Source organism: Zootoca vivipara, chromosome 4 (assembly GCF_963506605.1).
Source record: "Zootoca vivipara chromosome 4, rZooViv1.1, whole genome shotgun sequence".
In the NCBI taxonomy this organism is placed as follows: Eukaryota; Metazoa; Chordata; class Lepidosauria; order Squamata; family Lacertidae; genus Zootoca; species Zootoca vivipara.
The window spans coordinates 33,033,352-33,053,061 of record NC_083279.1 but is presented as its reverse complement, the minus strand read 5'-3'; the positions used below and the strand labels follow the sequence as shown (position 1 = coordinate 33,053,061).

Sequence of the window (19,710 nt, the reverse complement as noted above, 5' to 3'; positions counted from 1 at the left end):
GAGCCTCAGCTTCACGATCCGTCCTTCCAGGGAGCACTCAGGGCTGATTTCCTTAAGAATGGATAGGTTTGATCTTCTTGCAGTCCATGGGACTCTCAAGAGTCTCCTCCAGCACCATAATTCAAAAGCATCAATTCTTCGGCGATCAGCCTTCTTTATGGTCCAACTCTCACTTCCATACATCACTACTGGGAAAACCATAGCTTTAACTATACGGACCTTTGTCGGCAAGGTGATGTCTCTGCTTTTTAAGATGCTGTCTAGGTTTGTCATTGCTTTTCTCCCAAGAAGCAGGCGTCTTTTAATTTCGTGACTGCTGTCACCATCTGCAGTGATCAAGGAGCCCAAGAAAGTAAAATCTCTCACTGCCTCCATTTCTTCCCCTTCTATTTGCCAGGAGGTGATGGGACCAGTGGCCATGATCTTGGTTTTTTTGATGTTGAGCTTCAGACCATATTTTGCGCTCTCCTCTTTCACCCTCATTAAAAGGTTCTTTAATTCCTCCTCGCTTTCTGCCATCAAGGTTGTGTCATCTGCATATCTGAGGTTGTTGATATTTCTTCCAGCAATCTTAATTCCGGCTTGGGATTCATCTAGTCCAGCCTTTCGCATGATGAATTCTGCATATAAGTTAAATAAGCAGGGAGACAATATACAACCTTGTCGTACTCCTTTCCCAATTTTGAACCAATCAGTTGTTCCATATCCAGTTCTAACTGTAGCTTCTTGTCCCACATAGAGATTTCTCAGGAGACAGATGAGGTGATCAGGCACTCCCATTTCTTTAAGAACTTGCCATAGTTTGCTGTGGTCGACACAGTCAAAGGCTTTTGCATAGTCAATGAAGCAGAAGTAGACGTTTTTCTGGAACTCTCTAGCTTTCTCCATAATCCAGCGCATGTTTGCTATTTGGTCTCTGGTTCCTCTGCCCTTTCGAAATCCAGCTTGCACTTCTGGGAGTTCTCGGTCCACATACTGCCTAAGCCTGCCTTGTAGAATTTTAAGCATAACCTTGCTAGCGTGTGAAATGAGCGCAATTGTGCGGTAGTTGCAGCATTCTTTGGCACTGCCCTTCTTTGGAATTGGGATGTAGACTGATCTTCTCCAATCCTCTGGCCATTGCTGAGTTTTCCAAACTTGCTGGCATATTGGGTGTAGCACCTTAACAGCATCATCTTTTAAAATTTTAAACAGTTCAGCTGGAATATCATCACTTCCACTGGCCTTGTTATTAGCAATGCTTTCTAAGGCCCATTTGACTTCACTCTCCAAGATGTCTGGCTCAAGGTCAGCAACCACACTACCTGAGGTGTACGAGACCTCCATATCTTTCTGGTATAATTCCTCTGTGTATTCTTGCCACCTCTTCTTGATGTCTTCTGCTTCTGTTAGGTCCTTACCACTTTTGTCCTTGATTATGGTAATCTTTGTACGAAATGTTCCTTTCATATCTCCAATTTTCTTGAACAGATCTCTGGTTTTCCCCATTCTATTGTTTTCCTCTATTTCTGTTAAGAGGCCATATGATTGTTTAATCAGTCAGAGGCCAGATTATGGAGGAACATTTTCTGCCTGGTGCCAGAACCAGGTGCTGAGTCATTTAATGTGATCATGTTTCTGCACAGAGCAGCTTGTCTGTGGTTCCACATAAAAGCGCCACTACATTGCTATTCGTATGAATCAAGGTTTACTCTACTCATAACTAGGAAACATACCACATTGTGATATGGAATCTCAAGTGCTTTTAAATTACAATGCTTAAATATTGCCTGCCATAGCTGCCAAGTTCTCCCTTTTTTTTAAGGGAAATTCCATTATGCTGAATAGGCTTCCTCACGAGAAAAGGGAAAACTTGGCAGCTGTGTTGCCTGCTTCGCTCCCAGTTTGGTTTTGTACCTCTTCAACTGATAACCTTATCCTTGGTATTAAGTGCTCTGTAGACAGCTAGCTTTTTTCAAATGGAATGCATCTCACTGCAGAAGCATGCCTCTTGAGTTTCTTAGCTAGCGAAAGATAGTTGTAGGCTGCTCCGTGTTTATAACAGTGTGCTGCTCATCTACTGGAATGCTTGCTAACTAAATCCAACTGCAGATTTTCTTTGTCTCTCTGTGTGTCTTTTTAATGCTGGTGTACAGAAGCTGTTCCATCTGCTCCTCCTTAAATTAATTGGATTTGTTGAGAGAATTGTGAAGAAAGTGACTAATAACCAAGGGATATTGTTCTGCAAGCGATACTGAGGGTGGATATCCAATCTATGGGCAATATATGTTTGACATGGAATATAAATGGTCTGAGGACTGTGAAGAGGGTTATGGCAGCTTGGCTCCCCAAATGTATTGTCTGCAGCGCCAATTTTCGGAAGCTGAAAATCGCGTCTGGACACACGCAGAAGCGATTTCCAGCGCCACGGTGCCCGTGTCCAAAATGTCTGCAGCGTCAGAAACAAATGTATTGTTCAGCTGCCACTAGGGCCAGAGGCTGTGGAAACCCTGGTCTGTGAGGGATTAACATCTGGCTGCTGGCCCATCTTGCAGCAATAAGAAGATAAGAAAAGCCTGCTGGATTAGCCAGTGGTCCATCTAGTCCAGCATCCTTTCCTCGCAACAGCCAACCAGATTCCTGTGTGAAGCTCACAAGCAGCACCTGAGCTCAGCAGCATACTTTCCACTGGTGGTTCCCAGCAGCTCATATTCAGAGACATGCTGCCTCCTTATTCAGAGACATGCTGCCTCCTTATTTAGAGACATGCTGCCTCCAACAGTGGAGGTATTTCCAGGCCAGGAGTTCCTGCTGCTGAGTGGCAGTTCGACTGGGAGGAAAGCTTTTACATGCATTTGCCCTGCATTACTAACAGTTGTGCTACTAGCTGTTTCATTGTGTTTTTAGATATTTTGTAAGCTGCTGCAAGGACCTCTGTAAACAAGCAGGGTATGAATATTCCAGTGCACAATGTCCTGCAATGCTTTTTTTTTAATTTTACTTTCTCTCATATATATCAGACTCCACAAAATGTTTAATTCCAGATAAACAATATAAAATATATGCAATGTGCAACTTTACTCTGAGCAGCAATTTCTAGAGTGAGGGAGAAAACATAATGGTTGCATCTAGCTCTTCCCATTTCCGATCCCTCCCTGCTACTGCAACACAGAAAGAGAAACACAATTTTTTGTGCAGACAAAGCCACCCTGTGTGCTTTTCAGTACAGTGGAACCTCGGTTTACAACTACCTCTGTTTATGAACGCCTCCGTTTACAAACGCCGCAGACCCAGAAGTGTTTACATCCAGGTGCCGCGGAGTCGGATGCGCAGATCACTTCTGCGCAGCTCACAGATGCGCAGAAGCGCTCTATCAGCGCTTCGCGCACGTGCAAAAGCATGCCTTCGGGGAGCAAATGCCTCTGTTTATGAACGCCTCCATGGAATGGATTGCGTTCGTAAACCGAGTTTCCACTGAATGCTGATAACTAGCCTGACCAGAGAGAGAGAGTTAAAAAGCACTTCAGGTACCTCTTCTTAGTATGAACAGCAAGCAACAGAAATATGGTTGGATACATTCTGTCTATTATAGAGGTCTATAGCTCACAAACCCAGCATTTAAAATGCCCCAACATCTCCAAGGAGGACTAGGAATGAGTCCTGTCAAAAAACCTGAAGAGCTGCTACCAATAAGCGTAAATTGGGGGTATAGCCAACTTAGTCCCTTCCAGATGTTTTGGACTACATCAGCCCCAGTCAGTACAGCCAACAACCATGGGTGATGGGAGTTGTAGTCCACAACATCTGATGGTCTACTCCTGATGTGGATGCACCAGTGGTCCACCTTGGTATATGGTTGTGTGGCGTTTGCCCATTCCTGGGGAAGTACAAATGTGCAGGAGTGGGGAAAGGGTTAATAAGAAGCCAGAGGCGGAGCTTAGGGGCTTTAAAAACCCAGCCCAGAGGCAGTTGTGTTGAGAGTTGAGAGTGGGTTGGTGTATGGGACTCGGTGGTGGTGAGGTAGAGTGGTGAGAGTGAGATTATGACAGAGTTGAGATCGAAAGTAATGCGTAACAGTGAAACTAATACCTGGAGCTTGCTGGTATTTAAAATAAACACTTGTTTCTTCATTGATCTTAAAATCCTGACTGTGACTCGGTGATTTACCAGGGGGGTCCTGGTTCGTGGCAGCGGAGCAGTGGTGGCACAGGGTCAATAGTCCATGAAAAGACTGGGGGCCCTGTGTGATCTCCACAGGTAGCTTCTTAGGTAACTGATATGCTCACATCCATTCACAAACCCAAAACCTAGGGAAAGGCAGTGAGCAGTATAGAGGTATCTGAAGGAAGGGCTTTAGCCACTGTTGATGGAGGGGGCGGGTAAAGAGCTATTTGCCTTGATTTCTGTAGACGTGAGGGAGTAGGGGGAGCAGACTGTTTAGCCTGTTCCCTGTTAAAATTGCCACAAAATATTTAGGATTAGAAGGGCCAAAGCCACGAAGGAATATATAATGTCTGCCACTTGCTTTTATATTGATTTGTTGCATTTATACATTCCTTATACATCTTAACTGCAAGATAATGTTCTTTGCAACTGACACATTTTGCTCTTTAATTTTCAGGGACAGGTACTTTTGGGCGGGTTCATCTGGTGAAAGAGAAATCGGCCAAATGCTACTTTGCATTGAAAGTAATGAGCATTCCAGATGTCATTCGACTAAAACAAGAACAGCATGTGCACAATGAAAAAGCGGTCTTGAAAGAAGTGAACCATCCATTTCTGATCAGATTGTAAGCTTTCTTCTCTCCCACTCCCCCCCCCCTTTATAGCTTTTGTGGCATAATGTTCAATTCTAGCATTCAATCCCTCGTCAGTTTGGATTAATTCAAAGTCTTTTGGGTGGCAAATGCTACACTTGTTCTATCCTTCTTTTGAAGAAATACTTTAAACAATATTGTGTTCATATTTTTAAAGGGGGGGGGAAATAATCTAGAAAAGCTAGGAAACAAAATGTGTTACGGAAAATGTATTTGATGGAGAACTGTTCCTTGGAGCATGCACAACATGACGTAGTAGTTGTGCCTGCCTGTTGTGTGTTTTATTCCACTTCTGTATGTTCCATTGTCTCTTTCCTAAGGCACACAAACTGCTCACAAACTGTACCAACAGCTGACGTGGTTAAACAAGCAAGCGAACAAAAACTATAGTAGGGGGGAAATATGCCAAAGCTGGTGACATATTAATGGAAGCTGCCACCCTTCAAATTAGGGTGATTCCTATAGCTATTAATGATGTGGTCTTGTATGCTAATTATTCAAATATGTCTACTACTACAGTGGTCCAGAGATCTCCCAATCATCTTGAACATATTTTGGTGGGGTGGGGGGGGGGTGAACAGAGTGCTGCAGAAAGAAGGGGGAATCAGTGCATTCAAGGCATAATTTTATTCATCTCTCACAGTCTTTGATGCATTTCTGACAAATCATAAGCTCATTTTTGGCCATGCATCCCTATGTTCTTTCATATGTTTAATAGTGCAACCTAAGAGTTGTTGATAGCCTTCATTGGCAAAGAAAGGACTTTGGTTCTACCCCGACCCCAGAGGAAAAGTGGCAGCAGTCGATGGAGGACTTTAATATTGAACATTGCACTTGCTGGTGGTACAGTGGATTTAACATGCCACTCTGTTTCCCTGTGTTTGAAAACTGCATGAAATATGATCCCTGTGTGTATGCTTGATTGCTTGTTTTGAATATCTTGTGGTGTAAAGGGTGGAGTAATGCATGCAACCGGAAATGTCAGCATTTCACTGAAAACTGATAGGAATAGAAGGGGTGTGGGTACGTATTGCAAAAGTAATTTCGACATAGCAAAATCGCTTCTTGATAAGGCAAAAGGGTAGGAAGAGAATACAAAGCAAACCCAGTTAAAATGAAAGGTCCTGTCCAGTGTTCAAGTAAAGACTTCCAAGTTAATTAAACCAGGGGGAAATGAAGGCATTAATTCTGAGCTCACCACAACTAGTTTTTCACGACCACCTATTAAGCAATTATGGGTGAAAGAGTTTTGAAAGAGGTACAGTGGCAAGAGAAAACATAAAGCAGATAAGCGCCTGGTGATTGAAGAGTTATAGGATTGTTTCTAGTGGGCAGCTTTGTGCCAGCAGAAAGCACACCCACTAGGAACTTCAAGCAAACAGAACTCCTACCAGGTGGTGCATCCTGTTTTTACAAATTCCCTTTATAGCTGCTGCACCCCTGAAAAACTGTTCCTGAAGATTGAGAGACCATCAAACAACAGACTAGGGTAGACCACAAAGCGCTACCATAGGTTGGTAGGACCACCAAAACCAAGTGTGTCCTACCTTGCGCTTTATGCTAGCAAAAAATGGATATAACCTGTATCGGGTGCAATGAACTTGTATCTGCTTGCTTTCTCTCCCCTCCCAGTATATAGCTTTTTATTTACATGTCAGTAAGTTTCCCAGGTTAAACTGCAGCAAGGATGAAAATTACTCCTTAATTAACAAAGTATAGAAATTCCTCAGGCCAGAAAAATAAAAATAAACGATCTTTTCTCACTGATCTACTCAGATGATCTACTACTAATAATAATCCATTTCCAAGTGTTTGCATAAAGCAGGCATCCCCAAACATCCCTAGATGTTTTGGCCTACAACTCCCATGATCCCTAGCTAACTGGACCAGTGGTCAAGGATGATGGGAATTGTAGTCCAAAACATCTGGAGGGCCAAAGTTTTGGGATGCCTGGCATAAAGCCTCACAAAACAAATTTTGGGATGGCTCACACAAGAAGAATAAAAGCAAACCTAAAAACAGATACAGTAAAACAGATTGATAGGCTAATGTATACAGTATACACAACATAAAAACAAGTCACAAAAAAAATTGGAACTAGAGCAGATTATAATGAAATGTTAGAGGAAAGAAATGTGCATTGTCTGGGTGTTGTGACTGAAATGCCCCTTCTGCTGTAGCTGCTGCTGTTACTGTTTTTTGTTTTTACTTTTGCTTTACTTTTATATGCAATTTATATGCCAAAATGGCTTATAAGCAGTATACAACAACATGATCAATTCCTTGGCAATGACACCTGAAGTATGGCCTCGGAATTCCTTAGCAGTCTGTTGCTTTTAGGTCTTCCCCCTGTTTATACGGGTGTGGCATTTCATTTGTGATGCCAAAATGCACAGACAATTAACCCATAGCTGTAATTCAACCCTGTCTAAACCAACTTAAAGTATTCACAGAGCTGCCATTTGTGACGTTTTCCCCAAAATCCCCCAGCTGCTTTTTGCTGTGGCTGTGGGGAGCTTCTCTTCTGTTTTGAGCTGTGATGTATCCATCAACCCACAGGAGCTCCATGAGTCAATCGAGGTCTAGTGTCGGGACCTCCACAAATGCTGAAAATATCCTGAGGGGTTTTAGGCCTTGGGTGGCAGAACAGTTTCTCATGACCATGGTGCTGAGATTGGGCTTCACTACATCTTCTGTTTTGAATATTGGAAGTTCTTCATTTATATTCATAAAATTAATCATTTTATACTTTTCTGACAAGTTGTTCTCTTAGTATTTTTTTAAACACGTATCTCTTTCATTGCAGATTTTGGACTTCCCATGATGAACGCTTTCTATATATGCTGATGGAATATGTACCTGGGGGTGAACTTTTTAGTTATCTGCGCAACATGGGACGCTTTAATAACAGCACTGGACTGTTTTACTCTGCAGAGATTATTTGTGCAATAGAATATCTTCATTCAAAAGAAATTGTTTACAGAGACTTAAAGCCTGAAAATATTTTACTAGACAAAGAGGGGCATATAAAACTCACCGATTTTGGATTTGCTAAAAAGCTGGTTGATAGGTAAGCTGTTTTTTTAAACTGATATTTTATTTTACTTTATTATTTTGGGGGGTATGCAAGTATGGTGGGAAGAGGGCAGAGAATGAAATTTTGAACATGACTACTGTATTAACATTTTCAGTTTTCAGTCTGGTTAACTGCTATACATACATGCAACATACATTAATATATATGTATGTATATTTATTAAGAAGGTTTCACATAGCATGAGAAAGATAACAAAGTAGGCTCCAACAAACTTTCTGCGGCAGAGCATTCAGTAATCAGGGTACCACTAGATTAACATGTTTTGCAAATTCCCAGAGAGATTTTCTTAACTTTATTTTTTAAAAAATAAATAAATTATATACTACACTTTCTGCCAAAGGAGCCGAGATTAGTAAGCACATCTGTGATACAACAATTAAAATTAAGATGTATTTAAAAACATAAACATCTAAAAGCAATAAGCACAGTAAAGCATTAGATGTATGAGGTGTTGTTGTTGTTGTTGTTGTTGTTGTTGTTGTTGTTGTTGTTGTTGTTGTTGTTCACATTTAAAGTTTTCTAGGCTTGCCCTCAAGCTCACATATCTTACCTGGCAATGCTGAATAGGCTCTTTCCCTACAATGTTAAAGAGCTGTTGGCACTCAGGGTACATATTTACTGTATTAAATAGAGCACTGGTTAGACTTAAGATGTTGGTATAAAAGACTTAAGATGTTGATATAAACTGGTACCTTCTCCTCATGTTGTGGAAATCAAGCCTTGGTTCTTGTTCTTGTTCTTATTATTGTTGTTCCTGAAAACCAAAAATGCTTCTATTCCCATCTAAAAACTTCTAATGCACAAGCCAAATATATTTGTCCGTATATGAAAACAGCAATTATTGTAATTTGTGGGTGAATAAGAAGTAGTTTTGAACAAATGATGAGGGAATAGTAAAGGGAGACAAAAGAGGCTGCAGTTCAAAAACAATGTGAGTATACACAAGATAGGTGTTTTATTTTGTGCTTACAATTGACCTCCACAACTGTTTTATGTAACAGGGAAAAATATAAATATCTCTCTTGTGAAGGTTATCCTGAGACTCTCTCTCTCTCTCTCTCTCTCTCTCTCTCTCTCTCTCTCTCTCTCTCTCTCTCTCTCTGTGTGTGTGTGTGTGTGTGTGTGTGTGTGATCTCCACACTGTCCAGCTCACCTCTTGTGAGCACATGTGCTTTAATGTATACTTTCCCTTCACCCTAAAAATCTGTAGAAGAGCAGAAGCTCTCCCTGATGAAATGAATTGCTGTCTCCCAACCCCCTCTAAGCCTTCCTCTCCAGGTCAGGGTTGGGAGAAGGGGTGATGAGCTTGCCCTCACAATCATGTTGGGTCACAAATGTCTCAGATGCTTAGAGAAACATTGCAGAAGACCAGCACCTGTCTTCCCTTCCTTGGTGAGAAATATACAGGTTTGCTCTCCAGGCCCATCGATTAGCTTCTATGGATGCAGGTTAAAAATATTAATTGACCAACAATTTTTGCTAAAGCTTAGAGAAATTGGCTCACCTAGTTTAATACCTTAAATATGCAATCCTACCAAAACTAGACATTTTTTTCAGCCTTGCTTCTTTCCCTGCTACTGAAATCAGTCAGTGTAAAGGGCTTTTTCTTATTCATATTCTGGATAAGGCAGTGTGCATATGATTCCAGGTTATCTCCTATCCAGACAATACGGTGCTTATCTTTGGCAGTAGCTTGCCCTAATAACATGACATGAAATCTAGATGTTTTTCAGTCTGATTTGTTAGGCAAAATTGATATCTGACTCTTAAAATTTTTAACTAGCATTCTTTTTTTTACGGAGGAATGATTGGTATTGCCATGCTAAGCTAGATGGAATGAGAAAGAAAAAGGTTTACATACTGCAAATTACTGAGAATCTTTTGGAGTTATTTGGGAAATATATGTTGCAACTGAGTGGTTTGATCTGTGTTCTCTTGTTTGTGTCTCTGAAGTTGGCCTTGCAACTGCAGAGAGTTTTAATGTTTGTTTTTAACTGTTGTGCAGAAGTCACAACTTGTCATCAGCTTCCTGGAATGTTTGCATTCGGATTTTCAAAGTATTTTGTATAAACATGGAAAAAAATTGCTGCACCTTCCATAGAAAATTGTGTTGGTGCTGGTTACAATATTACTTTTAGTAGTTGTGAGCAGATTATGCCTTCCTTAGGAAATCAGTTTAACTGTTGACTCCAATGCATACCAAACAAGGCTTGTAAAATATCGTCAGGTTGCAGGCAGCCAGATTCTGAGTCAACTTGTACTCCAGAAATGAATAAAGATTGCCTCTACTGTATATCCTAATGAGGAGGCAGCAAGCCTTCATAAAATAGATTTTTCTTTAAAGTAAAATACTATCCTGGTATTAATCTACACCCAGATATACTTGAGGACAAGCATTGCTTACAAAAGGTCTGGTTAGAGATGGAGGATATGAAGCTGTTGGCTGTGATCCAGAGTTGAGCATTTATAACCTCCCCCCCCCCAGTAAGAGTCCCTTTAATCAATGGGACTTACAAGGGCTTAATGTTTGGCTGGATCACAGCATTTGTGGGATGTTGACAAGGCATGTATGCTGCTCAGTGTTAACCACATTCAAAATGTAAATAGTCCATAACTCCTATCCCATACTCTATAGGATGTTTTGTCTCCCATGTATCATCAGTGAGCTTAGAAGTATACGATCTGACAAGGGAAGATCTAAAGTGAAATACTGGGTGTTTTGTGGAACTCTTAAGTTTACTTGCAAATTTACCTTCAGTTCTTCTAGGAGAAGATGAGCATTACAGGCATACTTACCTAAAAAGCAGACTGCCCACCACTACTGGTCCTCTTCAGCAACATGAGGCTGCTGGAGAAAACTCTCATAAGACTACCCTGTCCTCACAGTGGCCAGCTGCATGCTTATGGGAAGCACAGTGGGAGAACCACAGTTCAGTAGTACTTGTGATTCCCAGAAAACTGGTATTCACAGGCATCCTTCATCCAACAGTGGAGGTGGAACATAGCCATCATGGCTAGTAGCTTTTGAAAACCTTGTTTATATATTTAAAAATACTTGCATACTGAGATTTCATTTTTTGGAAAAATCAAGGCAGTTTACAACAACTGTTATACAATTAAAAAACCACACAAAGAGGATCACCAGATTACTATTATGGGAAAAGTTTTTCTCAATTTTCTGCATCAGCTTGCCAGTAGAGAAAAGTTTTCAGCCAAAGTTTGAAGGTTAATATGGAAAGTTGCTGCTGGATCTGTATTGGAAGAGCATTCCACGAGAGTGGACCACTAGCATTGAAAGCTGGATTTTGTGTTGAGGTCAAATGAGCCTCACCAATTCAAGCAATGCTCCTACAATTGATCTCATTGATTCAGCTGGGATATAATGCCTATGCTCTATGTGCAAGGATTCTTCAGCAGCCCAAAATGTTATGCAAACTGCTACTTGAAAGCAGAAAGTTTGAAAATGACTTCTGTAGTTTTCAGTTTGAATGTCAATACAATCTTGATTGGAGACTATATTAAACTTTAGGTACAATGTGAAAGTTCCACACCTGTGGTTCACATTCTTGCCCACCCTCTCGCCAGAGTTGAGTGTTTCCATAGCCCTCTGGTGAGGGCAAGGAGAGGACCCCTGGCTTTCTACTGTAGCCTGGTGCTGGAAAAGGAACCTCCTGTGGAAGCACAAGGTCTGGCAGTGGAGCTAAATGGAAGGCTTGCTGTAATACAACTGAAAATGAATCTATTTTAGTCCTATGTGATAAAGAGCCACCAACTATTAGGTTGTGTGTGCATTAAGTAAAACCATTGCTCATTATTACAAGGTCAAGCTCCTGGATAATCTGCCTTGTTGTGTTATCCTTTGTGCAACAGTCATGACTCAGTGTCTCTTGGGCATCTTTCATCTCTATGCTTAGTGTGATTTACTGGGGAACTGAGGAGGATGAAGTAGGTGGGCAGATGACTAGAGAGCAGTTGCTGCTTGATTCATGCTGATAACATATTGCAGTGTGTGTGTGTGTGTGTGTGTGTGTGTGTGTATTTTTAAGGTTATGAGTGCCACAGTGTTTACAAAGCAAATGAAACTTTACTCTCTGGGTGAAATGCCATCCGGCAGATCGGCCTTAGGTTATGAATGGCCTGTCAACAGCTAAGGTGTCTCTCTACCTGGAGGCTGAAACCATCACCTACTCACTGTGATAGTTGCCCGTTGCTGTGCAGAACACAGCTGCAGTCTTCCATATATTTTCATGAAAGTAAGCCCACTAAACGCAGAGAGACAGGGTTATTAGGTGAACAAGCCAGGGATTGCTCTATTAATCATTGATGGCTGCTGGTTGAGACACTGGCTGAAGATTGATAGAACACAGAAGGGGCCTGTGTGACACATTCACAACACTGCAAGCCCACCTTGGCAACAGATGCAACCAAGTTTTGCTCACCGCTGCCACTTCTACACATGGGAAAAGTTCACAAGGTATTATTTTCCTATGATCCAAGTCCTGCAGTGCTGGCTACCCAGCATCTGGCCATGAGAATGGACTGGATATGGGACGGTTTAATCCATATATGGCCAGCTAGCAGGTTTTGGGACTTGCAGTGGTGGCTTCAGCCGATGCAGAACATAATGTCCTCATTGGCTTGGATTGCAGAGCACATTGCACCAGCCACCTGTTAATTGGCTCCCCGTGCATGCATACACATGCCTGCCTATGAACTGCTTGTGTACTAAATGCTGCAGATACTACCACCTCTCTTATTTTACATTGCAGGATTTTAAAGCTAGCTGATTCTTGACTGTAGATGAAGATATGTGGGGGTTCACATTTCCGTTTCCCCTCCTTGACACGGCAAGTGTTTTAGCATCCTCGGGCAAAAAGGATGAGAGGGAGCTCCAGCTCATCCTCTGTAGAGGAAGGTAGTGGGTTGGGGATTGTGCCTATAGTTGCATGGAGCTTCAGAGGGCTCAGTGGAAATATGAAAAGGACTCCTCTCCCCCTTCCAGCTGCAAGCTACAGAGGAAGGGTGCGGCTGGAAGTTTTAGTAACAGGGGGTGCAGAACATCTCAATGCTCTGTACATTAACCTGGGAGAATGCCCCACTGGACACAATGGGAGTAATGTTTGAATAGACTTGTAGTCAAAACCTATGGACCCTTGAAGACGGATGTGCTTAATGACTGTCTTGGATTTTTTTATTTTAAAAAATCCTAGAGACTTGCTAAGTTCAGGATTTGAAACTTGTTGTGATGTGGGGTTCGTCACAAGCTCTCTTGACATAATATGCTGGAGACAGTTCTCTAGTAACATTTCTTTATTAAAGCAAACAAGACTGAGCTCTGAGGAGAGGAAAGCTACATTTATAGGGACGGGGGACTAGCTAGAAAGGGATCCATTTTGGAGGGAACAATATCAGGCAATCACAGTGCTGCCTTTTGGAGGAAACCTATAAAACAGAGGATCCAAATACAGCAGCTTAAATGAACCAATAGTAGCTGTACCTTCTGGAACCAAAAGGCAGTTACTTTACCCTAATGCAAATACAGACAATAAAGTCCTGTGACTCAATACACAACAAAACTATATTTAAGTGCTGCAGAATGCTTTGTTTTAGTGGGCATGCTTTTTTGGGGAAGAGGGTTTGAGCAGTGATAGGGTGATTATAATCCTGATAATCTATTTTGGTGTTTAATATTTTATTGATGTACAGTGGTACCTCGGTTTATGAACACAATTGGTTCCGGAAGTCTGTTCATAAACTGAAGCGTTCATAAACTGAAGCGAACTTTCCCACTGAAAGTAATGGAAAGTGGATTAATCTGTTCCAGACGGTCCACAGAGTACTTAAACTGAAGCGTTCATAAACTGAAGCGAACTTTCCCATTGAAAGTAATGGAAAGTGGATTAATCTGTTCCAGACGGGTCCACAGAGTACTCACCCTGAAGCGTACTTAACCCGAAGCATGGGTGTAATTGGTTCCGGAAGTCTGTTCATAAACTGAAGCGTTCATAAACTGAAGCAAACTTTCCCATTGAAAGTAATGGAAAGTGAATTAATCCGTTCCAGATGGGTCTGCAGCTTTCGTAAACCGAAAATTCGTAAACCGAGGTATTCATAAACCGAGGTTCCACTGTATTGAGTTTTGAATTTACTGTTGCTATTGGGCTGAAGCTCTTAGGATGGAAGGAGGTAAAAAAAAACCAGTAAGAGAGATTTTTTTTAAAAAAAAAAGGTAATAACATGAGGAAACAATGTATCATAATTCAGAACACTTCATTCCTTCTAATTTGAATATACAGTTTTCCAGGATGGATGGATTTTAAGTGAAGGGTGGTTTATATCCAGATTTAAATTGCCAAGCAGAAATACTCATCTAAATACTGTACTTGATTTAAATCATTTTTTATTTTCATTTTTGCAATATCCTTATTTTATTTGAAACATGTTACTAGCCGGTTGCTGTAATAACTAAAACATGATTGTTTGTAAATAAATACTGTATAGCCTAAGTACAGACATTTTTTAAAAAAACAAACAGCAAGCATTTTAAGTAAACTTTCCTGGATTATGGTTAATTTTAACTCATTTTTAATCTTTTGCATCTCTTTTATAACTTCTCTGTACACAGCTTAGAAACTACAGTAGTAAGCAATATATAAAATTGTTGAAGCAAATAAATGCAACCATGCAACCATATTGTCCATCCCTGCAGTTCTTCTTAAAGTATCCTACCCAGTGTGCAAGCATTAGTTCTGCTATGATTTCCTGTTTTCAAAAGTTGATTGTGCAGCACTTCATATTGAAGAGTGATATTAAGTTCAAAAGTGCAGAAGTTGGTAAACGTCTAGTCAGAAGTTGATGTGCCCTAAAAAGGTAGATTTGATCATTATCATTCTCATAAAGGAGGAAGAGGAGACCCACCACAGAGTATATAGATGGTCTTTTCAAAATCTGCCAGTTACCTAGAACAGGGAGTTTCCCGGAGCTTGGTCACACAAGCTCAAGGATTTCACAGATCCTTGTTTCCAGTTTCCTTGAGCTTCCTTGGGTTTGTCCTTGGTTCACTATACAGTGGTACATTGGGTTACAAACGCTTTGGGTTACAAGCGCTTCAGATTCCGCTAACCTGGAAGTAGTACCTCGGGTTAAGAACTTTGCTTCAGGATGAGAACAGAAATCGCGTGGCGGCGGGAGGCCCCATTAGATAAAGTGGTACCTCAGGTTAAGAACAGTTTCAGGTTAAGAACAGACCTCCAGAACGAATTAAGTTCTTTAACCAGAGGTACCACTGTAGCATTAAAATTATCCTTGTTTGCACAACTTTTGTCTGGGACTGAAGTAAATTGAACCTACCAGCAGAAAAATGCTCTCAAAATCTGTGTGATTGGCTTTTCTATTCCAGTAAAAGGATTCTCCCTCATTAAAACAGACCCATGTGCCTAAAAAGTAGCTTTTGTAAGTGGATTTGCAGAATCTTGGTGTATATTTTGAAGTAGAGAATAACATCAGGTTTTTGGTTAGTCTCATTTTGTCATTCATGCACTCACTGTCAATGGGACACATTCCTATTCCATACTAGATAGTTACAAATTTGGCTACATCATTGATTAAGATATATATTTTCTTCTTGTGCCAAGTCAAGGTCTTCTCTCTTTTTTGTAAATTGTGTTCAAAATGCCTAGCTTAATCTATTCAATACTTACTAGTGTAGCAACAGGTTAGGAACCTGATTGGAACGAATGGTCTGGTGGTCAAAGGTTTGGTAAATACCACGTGAAATCCCTGGGATAAAATCAGTACCATTTGGGTCTGGGTGCACTGTTATCCCTGAGCTGTGACCAAGCATTTGTGGCCATTTTGCTTAAGCCTCCTGCTTCAGGTGATAAAGTGCTCCTCTTTAACGTGCTCCGCTTAATCTGTGAGAGTTACTGCTCACTGGCTTTCAGTGTGGAGTATAAACATTTAGGAGCTTCCAGTTGTCTTACATTAAAGGAAATTCTAATTGTATTCACTTCATTTATTTATCTTTTTGTAATGTTTCATATACTGTCATCCATAACAATACCAAGGTGGTTTACAACCTTTCTTTTAAAAAATCAAATAAACAAAAATGTTAAACTTATATAAGCAGCATTACAATAAATACAAATCACCATAAATTCCGTAACCAGAACAGTTCTCAGAGCCTCATCAATTTTATAAGAGGTTATGCCATATATATGGTATTAGAATGTGGCTGTGATTGTCCTATAACTTTAAACATGCTGAACTCTTTCTGATTACAAGCCTTTAGTTCTTGGGTAGCCCATTTTCAATGAAAACTTAATCCATCACAAATATAAAATGTAATTTTAGCTTCCTGTTCCTTGTTATTATTTTCTTAGGACATGGACGCTCTGTGGGACCCCGGAATATCTTGCCCCAGAAGTCATACAGAGTAAAGGTCACGGAAGAGCTGTAGATTGGTGGGCCCTCGGCATTCTGATATTTGAGATGCTGTCTGGGTAAGTTGAATGGGGAATATAGAATTAAGTGAAGTACAGATATTTTTCGTCTTCTCACAGTGAACTAATATGGAAAATCTGGTTCTTTTACATGTCTCAGCATTGCTTGCGTGTTGTGTGGAAAAGCAATTTGGGAGACCGAAAAATCAGACTGTTCTGCACAACATCAACATATTTAACTGCACAGAATTCCCGTCTTCTAAAATTGAGATGATAAATATTTGTTTCCTTGTGAGAAAACAGTGCCTTTTAACATTCAGTCTCATGGTATTACGTATCCATGGGAGACTCCCACACAACTGGAACGACATTGAGTGACCTAGGCATACGGTTGGGATTAGATGTGTGTGCCTTTCCCATGCAATAGGTAGTGGCCCCTTCCAGGCAAGGTGCCAGTTTCATAGGATAAAAAGGTAAAGGGACCCCTGACCATTAGGTCCAGTCGTGACCGACTCTGGGGTTGCGCGCTCATCTCGCATTATTGGCCGAGGGAGCCGGCGTATAGCTTCCAGGTCATGTGGCCAGCATGACAAAGCCGCTTCTGGCAAACCAGAGCAGCACATGGAAACGCCGTTTACCTTCCCGCTGGAGCGGTTCCTATTTATCTACTTGCATTTTGACGTGCTTTCGAACTGCTAGGTTGGCAGGAGCTGGGACCGAGCAACGGGAGCTCACCCCGTCACAGGGATTCGAACCGCCGACCTTCTGATCAGCAAGTCCTAGGCTCAGTGGTTTAACCACAGCGCCACCTGGGTCCCAGTTTCATAGGATAGAGCCATGTCATTGGTGCCCTCATATGGCTGAATTGTTTGTGGCAGGAGTAGGGGGCCTGTGGCTTTGCAGATGTTGTTGCATTGCAGTTCCATCATCCCTGATCATCAGCCATACTGGTTGGGGTTGATAGGAGCTGGAGTCAAATGACATCTAGGCCAGAGCTTTCCAAACTTTTCATGTTGGTGACACACTTTTTGGACACACATCATTTTGTGACACAGTAATTCAGTTTTACTAGCACACCGGAGGTCAAACTAACAGCTTTCCAGCCCCGGGAGTGTGGGGAGCATTCATGTGACACATCTACACACTGCAGCTGACGCAGTAACAAGTTGCAACACACAGTTTGGAAATCTCTGATGTAGACAGTCACAGGTTCCCCATCCCTGTTTTAGATATATCCTGTAGCCATGTTGTAGCCACCCATAGACAAATGCAAGAATATTTCAGTTGGATGATGATTCAGGGGCACATATATTAACTTGGAATTCAAAAAGAATCCCATGTTCAACACTTAGATCCACTTGTGTCTTTGGGTGGTAGGTTTCATGCCTTTGCTAACAAGTTTGAATAAAAATAGATCACACTTTTAATTTTTTAAAAAAATCAATAAATCTTTTAGAAACATTCTCACATTTTAAGAAGTTTTAACTCATCGGGCATGCTATTTGCAAAGTGAATCTGTTTTGGGAAAAGAGAACAAATCCCGTATTTCCATTCAGTTTTTCAGAATGAGAAGATGCATCTAATAGTCTTATTACAGGTAGGTAGCCATGTTGGTCAGCCACAGTTGAAACAAAATAAAAAATTCCTTCTAGTAGCACCTTAGAGACCAACTAAGTTTGTCATTGGTATGAGCTTTCGTGAAGTGAGCATGCAGTTGGTCTCTAAGGTGCTACTGGAAGGATTTTTTTATTATTATTCTGATAATCTTATGTTTCTATGCTAGATTGGGGCTCATGCTGTTTGAGTTTGTTGGACTTCTTGCTGGTACCTGTTTAATCAACATTTTTTGCTGCATGTACACATCTCTCTGTGTTTTATTAGAGCGAGAATACTGTATTATAATTCAATATCCCATAAATCCATAAATATTTGAATCCACTAGATGGCAGCATTTTCAGAATAATGCATAGATGATTTAACTACCTAGCTTTGTTGCAGAAAGGCTTTCTTAGAAATTTCCTACGCTAGTAAAAGATAAACTTGTTAAGCTGGCATTCGGATCAGATCAGATTTATCCCAGCGAAGTCAATAGGGTTGGATCCAAGTTAGCTAAACTATATTCTCATTGAGAAATCATGATTTCAGTTAAGCTAACTTAATCTAGATCTAATCCTTTGCATTTTAAAAAAAGATGGAGGTGCTATTATAAAAGAATTGTGTAAAGTAACATTGCTTAATGTTGCATTAGTTGCAGAAATGTTATGCATACCAGATAATTTATCCATGCATTTTCCCTTCAACTCTTATTATCTCTTAGAGGTAACTAGTAAGGCACTTCAAACATAGATCTGTGTCCTAAATGTGCACACCAGTTTTCATTCCTACAGTTCAAGCGATGTTGGGTTTTGTTTTGTTTTTACAAGCAAACCAGCTAAAAATATGGTCAAATTTAAGGCAGTAATGTACTTAATCAGTTACAAACAGTTCTCAGGAATCAGTGCAAAAATCTGTTTGGTCTTAAATATTAAGAATAATTCCACTGAATAATATGGATTCATTAGGTTTCTGACAGAATTGCATGCTTTTCATAAATGGTCTAAAATAGAGAGCCTGTGCAGATAAGAGTTAAATGAGGCCTGCAGTCTTTTACTTTCCTTTTTCCTTTTTCTTTTTTACTGGCTTTGTCTTTCTTATAGAAGAACTTTCTATAAAAAGATAAAAACAAGTCAAACCAACATGTGGTTTGCTAGTATCAAAGTACTTCCTGCAAAAACATTACTGTGAATCTGTTATACAAATCAGCTAAAGAGGCACATACATGTTTTTTTAAAAAAATAGAAGCAATTTCCTAAGTAGTATTTCTAACACACCCACACGATGTTGCCTGATTAAATCCACATCAAAAGAATATTATACCATAGGCTTTTAAAGCTGATCTGAGCTGTATCTTACTCTGAATTATGTTTAAGGAATCTGAAAAGCTTGCTTGCTGGAATCTTCCATTAATAAAGAAAATTCCACTTCTGCTTTGGCTCACAGGTCCCAATACTGCAGTCAGAAGACGGCACACTAAAAAAAAAACCAATTCCTAAACTCCAGCTGTGCTTGCCTGATACCAAACTTATGTGACAAAGGAAAACATTATTTAAAGGGAAGGGCAGGCTAGAGGGACTTGTTAAAATCTGGAGAACTTCAATTTTTATTTAATTTGTTAGCTCTCTCAATTGCATCAGAATGTTTCAATGCGTGACAGCAACCTTTTGCATGCATTATCCCTGAACTGGAAGATACGCTAATGATATTTTGACCTGTAGGCAATACTAGAGCAGAGTTGGGAGCCTTTTTGGGGCCAGGGGCCACCTTTCCTTCTGGGCAG

General features: G+C 40.6%; 1 protein-coding gene across 1 annotated transcript in view; it reads left to right on the top strand.

Moving 5' to 3' along the window:
• The window catches only part of PRKX (protein kinase cAMP-dependent X-linked catalytic subunit), a 61,963-nt gene that overhangs the window by 31,297 nt on the left and 10,956 nt on the right, over nt 1-19,710 (top strand). The window contains exons 2-4 of the mRNA XM_035114637.2: nt 4,601-4,769; nt 7,603-7,866; nt 16,275-16,394. Of these exons, the coding sequence (XP_034970528.2) occupies nt 4,601-4,769; nt 7,603-7,866; nt 16,275-16,394 (553 nt within the window). The remainder of the gene's footprint in view (nt 1-4,600; nt 4,770-7,602; nt 7,867-16,274; nt 16,395-19,710) is intronic.